This window comes from Cibotium barometz, chromosome 12 (genome assembly GCF_041138505.1).
Source record: "Cibotium barometz isolate CiBa-2024 chromosome 12, ASM4113850v1, whole genome shotgun sequence".
NCBI lineage: Eukaryota > Viridiplantae > Streptophyta > Polypodiopsida > Cyatheales > Cibotiaceae > Cibotium > Cibotium barometz.
In genome coordinates, this window is record NC_141057.1 from 55,114,414 (window position 1) to 55,119,171 (window position 4,758).

At 43.5% G+C, this 4,758-nt stretch overlaps 1 protein-coding gene across 2 annotated transcripts; it reads right to left on the minus strand.

The window, feature by feature from the left end:
• Window positions 1-1,752: 1,752 nt before the first annotated feature.
• Window positions 1,753-4,488, minus strand: LOC147633601 (heterogeneous nuclear ribonucleoprotein 1-like). Of its 2 annotated transcripts, XR_015267148.1 has the most exons (3): window positions 4,115-4,488; window positions 2,500-3,789; window positions 1,753-2,050 (listed from the first exon to the last, which is right to left on the minus strand). XR_015267148.1 is itself a non-coding variant. In XM_086806726.1 (2 exons), exons 1-2 carry the CDS (start codon window positions 4,334-4,336, stop codon window positions 2,632-2,634), a joined length of 1,380 nt encoding a protein of 459 aa, XP_086662852.1. In that variant the 5' UTR covers window positions 4,337-4,488; the 3' UTR covers window positions 1,753-2,631. The 2 variants fall into 2 exon arrangements, 1 of the variants encoding a protein (XP_086662852.1); XM_086806726.1 differs by having other exon boundaries at window positions 1,753-3,789.
• Window positions 4,489-4,758: the final 270 nt, after the last annotated feature.

Consider the following 4,758-nt stretch of genomic DNA (forward strand, 5'->3'; position numbering starts at 1 on the left):
GCAAAGCTAACACAGGAGCATCTCAAACTTTATTTTTCAAAATTTCGAAAGCCTCCTGTAGCTTATCATTCCAACCAATTGGAGAATTGGACTTTTTATTTTTACCTTTAAGAAGATTGGTAAAAGGTATAGTCAACTTCGAATAATCCTTAACAGATTTTCGAAGAAATAACCACAAAACCTAAGAAAGATCTTACCTCTTTGACCGTACGATGCGGAACTAGCCATTCCAAAACCTTTTGGATCCGATCCAAATCTATACTCAAGATCTTATGTCCTAAGTATAATAATTTCTTTTTAAAGAAATCACACTTAGATAATTTACAATACAGTTTTTTCTTCTCCTGAGCCTTCCTAGAACCTCTTTAAGATGACTCTCATGCTCATCCAAAGTTTTGCTGTATATCAAAATATCATTTAAGAAAACTACCACACATTTTCCTAACAGATCTCGAAATATATCATTCAGGAAAGTTTGTTGGTGCATTAGTGAGACCAAAGGGTAACACTTAAAATTCATAATGGCCCTATCTTGTCGGTCCTAAAAGCAGTTTTAGGAACATCTTTCTTTGCTATATGGATTTGATGGATAACCGGTTCGCAAGTCAAGCTTTATAAAATACTTAGCTCCATGCAACCTATCAATAAGATCATCTAATCTAGGTAATAGGTATCTATTTTTAATTGTAACCTTGTTAAGATGCTTATAATCAATACACATCCTCCAGGTATCTTGATCCTTTTTCTTAACCAGGAGAACTGGTGCACCCCAAGGAGACTTACTTAGACTGATTTGACCCATCCTCAAATATTTAGCTAGTTGTTTGGCTACCTCATCCTCCTCAGATTGGCTTAGCCGATACAGAGGAATACTAACAGGTTCTTCCCCTAGTACTAGCTCTATTTTATGGTCCACCTCTCGTTTAGGAGGTAATCCATGAGGCAATGGAACTTAACACCTTACTTTCCCAAACATATAAAGAAACAGCGAATGCATCAAAATGAATACACAAAGACACTGGATCCATAACCAACTGGAAAAGTTCATAGTTAAAAATATCTTCCATTAATTCCAGCTCATTGATAAAAGTTTCCTTGGGTACAACAATGTTTCCTTTAAGAATTACAAGGCTTCCATTGTGATGGAAAGACATCAAATATCAATTGAAAATTTCTTATTTTTGCTACTATGAAACCATTCCATTCCCAAAATTATATCCACATGACCCAAGCTCATGACATGAAAATCAAGTCCATCTCAGTGGTGGTGTCTTCAATGGTAGAAAAAGTAATGTAAGACAATATGGTAATGTGAACCACAATTGTAATGGAAGCATTGGAGGGGAGAAAGCTAAGCCTGTATGAAGTGGCCGTGTGGAGACAAAACTTTGCATTGAAATATAACATACTATAAAAATCTAATTACACAAATCAAACTCACAAATCTATGATACTATGGTTACTAAGAACAAAAGTATTCTTCACAGAAAAGACTTGTTCCTTGAGAGGACATGTTCCTTGGGTCTTGTTATTTTGGGAGCCTTGCCCATCAAAGATAAAGAACACCTTACCTTTCCTCCAAAATACAATGGTATAGAAGGAAACCACATGGCAATAGTAACATTCAGAGCTACTGGCCATCCATCAGAAAAGCTCAAGGCAAAATATCAGAAGTGCAAAGTCTTCATCAAGGGCACAACCCACAGCCTATAAGAGAACAAATAATCAAAACCAAATGCACAAACTTCCCAAGTCACAAAATTATGGCATAGATATTTATCAGAAACCAGCTCCTTGAAAATATACCCATAAGTGATTTAAATATATCAAGTCACCAAAAATGCTTCAAAGTATACAACTCTTAGGCATGCACATGATCTTAATCAGTACAAATCAAAGCAGGAAACCACAAAGGATCCTCATATGCCAACTCTTAAAGTTAAGGTTGAATAATGCTGCCTCCATTGAATCACCAGAGCTGTGATGAGATGTCTGCCTTTTTCCAAACGACGCTCCAAGTCATCGAGTGTAAAAGCAAGTTCCTGTGAATCTGGCACATTCAGGACACATGACAATGAGCACAAAGAACTTACTTTACCTCAACCTACAAATTTTGCATAGCTTCTATGCTGGTGCATAGAGAAAATAATCTGCTCCTGTCTACTTGCTGTTTTCATAGATTCAGGCAGTATTCACTGTAAAGCCTGCAGTTTCCAAATAGACGAGAGACTAGACACCTTAGGAGGATAAGCTCTTGTCTGCTCACTTAGCCACAAAACCTTCTAAAAGATCTCAAACAACAGGCTGATGGTATCCTGCTGTCCTCGTGCATTAGCTGATTTTTGTGAAGTCTTTATATTTAACTAGTACTTCAAATACTAAGAAAATGGAGAACACGCCTGCTAACACAAGCCTGTATTCTCAAACTACTTTAAATCACTCCCAACCCAATTTTTGCTACCGGCCTACTCCTAAACAGCAAAGTCCAGACTTACTGACCATATCCAATCCAGCCAACAGTCAGTCCAATGGCACCAACAGCCATGTGGTAAATTAACAGGTAAACCCATGTCCAAAATTGTTGCAGCAGAAGTCTGAACGGTCCTCTGGAACAAAATTCAAGCGGACTGCTCAACTGTGGGTTGGGTAAGGCCTGAAGCGAGTATCAGGCCCTCGCTGTGTTTGTTTCCCAGCTACACCATAGCCTTCTGGAGATGGACCACTGCCAACCCCATAACAAGCAGCTGCATTCACACCAGAATCAGGTCCTGACCTTTGATAACCAGAAGCACTGTAAGGATCTCCAGCTGGGCCAGATCCATAGTTACCGCCTTGAGCCCCATATCCAGAAGCACTCGATCCATAGCTAGCTTCACCTCCCCCATAGCCATAACCACCACCAGCTCCATAACCCCCAGTCCCAGTAGTTGCCTGTCCAGCAGCAGAACCAGAACCCCATCCACCACTTCCATAACCACCCGTTCCCCCACTGTTAGCTCCAAATCCAGCTGGATTCCCCCCCGTGGAGTACATCCCACCAGAGCTTCCCCAAGGGCTCCTTGGAGCTGCTGCAGGAGCAGTTCCATACCCTCCTGCAGCTGACGCTGTTCCATATCCACCTGCATTACCATAGCCAGCTGCAGCAGGTGGAGCATTGCCATAGCCCCCATAACCTGCAGCACCCCCATATCCTGAAGCACCTCCATACCCTGCAGCACCAGGGTAGCCACTTGCACCATAGCCCCCATTCATGGCAGGTCCATACCCTGCACCAGATCCATAGGGAGCACCCCCATAGCCACCAGATCCATAAGGAGGATAGCCACCCCTTCCAGATGAAGCTCCAACAAATTGGTTGCCACCATATGTGTTACCCTGATTACCATTATACCCCTGCCCATAGGCCCCTTGACCAGCACCCGCACCGCCACCATATCCACCTCCAGGACCTCTTCCTCCTGGCGCTGACATTTCTTTTGGTACAGCTGGCTTCACCTCCACCATCTTCTGGTTCAGCTCATGGAAGTTTTTTTGAAGAACCTTATCAACTGCATCTTCAATATCAAATGTGATGAAACCAAAGCCCCTGGGTCGTTGTGTGCCATGGTCATACATCACAACAGCATCTGTGATGTTTCCGAACTGTTCAAAATAATTCTTGAACTCGTCTTCGGTAACAGAGGCAGCCAAGCCTCCCACAAATATCTTCTTTGTTCTAGGACCCGTATTGGCACCCCTGACAGGGTTTTGGTGTTGCTCATCCCGCGGAACAGCTTTCTTGACATCAACCTGCACAAGATCACAGAAAAAGAAAGGCATTGTCAGGTCCTGGCATTCAAAGGAAAGAAAACCCTAACTCTGCAGCTGTCGGTCCTAGAAATGGAGCAGAAGATGCTTCGTGGAGGAAACTCTAACCCTGGCTAGAGGGCAAAAACCCTAACCATAGCTTCGGGCAGAAAACCCTAACCCTAGCTTTCATCAGCACACCATAACCCAATCTTTGTCCAGAAAACCGTCACGCTAGTCTCCGGCAGAAATCCCTGACCACTTGGGAGAAAACCTTAACCCTAGCTTCGGGGAAAAACCCTTAACCGGAAAAAAAAAACTGTCTTACCGTCCTCCCCTCGATTGTGTGCTTTTCAAGCACGGCTCTATCTGCAACGGCCGGATCAGCGAAGACGACGAAGCCGAAGCCTCTGGCACGGCCTGTTGCCCTATCCTTCATGATGACGGTGTCTGTGATTTCGCCATAGGAGCTGAAGTGTTCCTTGAGCGTCTCCTCCGTGGTCTCCCATGAGATCCCGCCGATGAAAAGCTTTCCCACATCGGAGTCCATGAACACACCCACAGCGACAGAGAAAGCCCTAAAACCTATTAGGGAAGGTGACTGACAATAACAGGGATAGCTCGCTAAGCTCCCTCTGCTAGGCCAAAACGGTCCAATCTGGGCCTCCTAGAGGGCGGGAAGCACTGGAATGGCCCTCTTCTAATATACTTAGGGCAACTATGATAAATAAATACACGAATATTCCAGCTTTTTTAAAGGTTTTTCACGCATTTGAGGCTTGTCCGTGGAGTTAGTCCCTCTACAATGACGCCCAAGCCCCAGCTGTTTGGGGACATTTTTGAGTGATCCTCACATGAATCTTTCTCATAGAAAATGGGAGGAACACATTTCCTAGGCATGCATGCTCAAGGAGTTGAACAGAGATAGTTCATCTGGCTGTTCTATTCGCAAGGGCCAGCTCGATTCTCTTC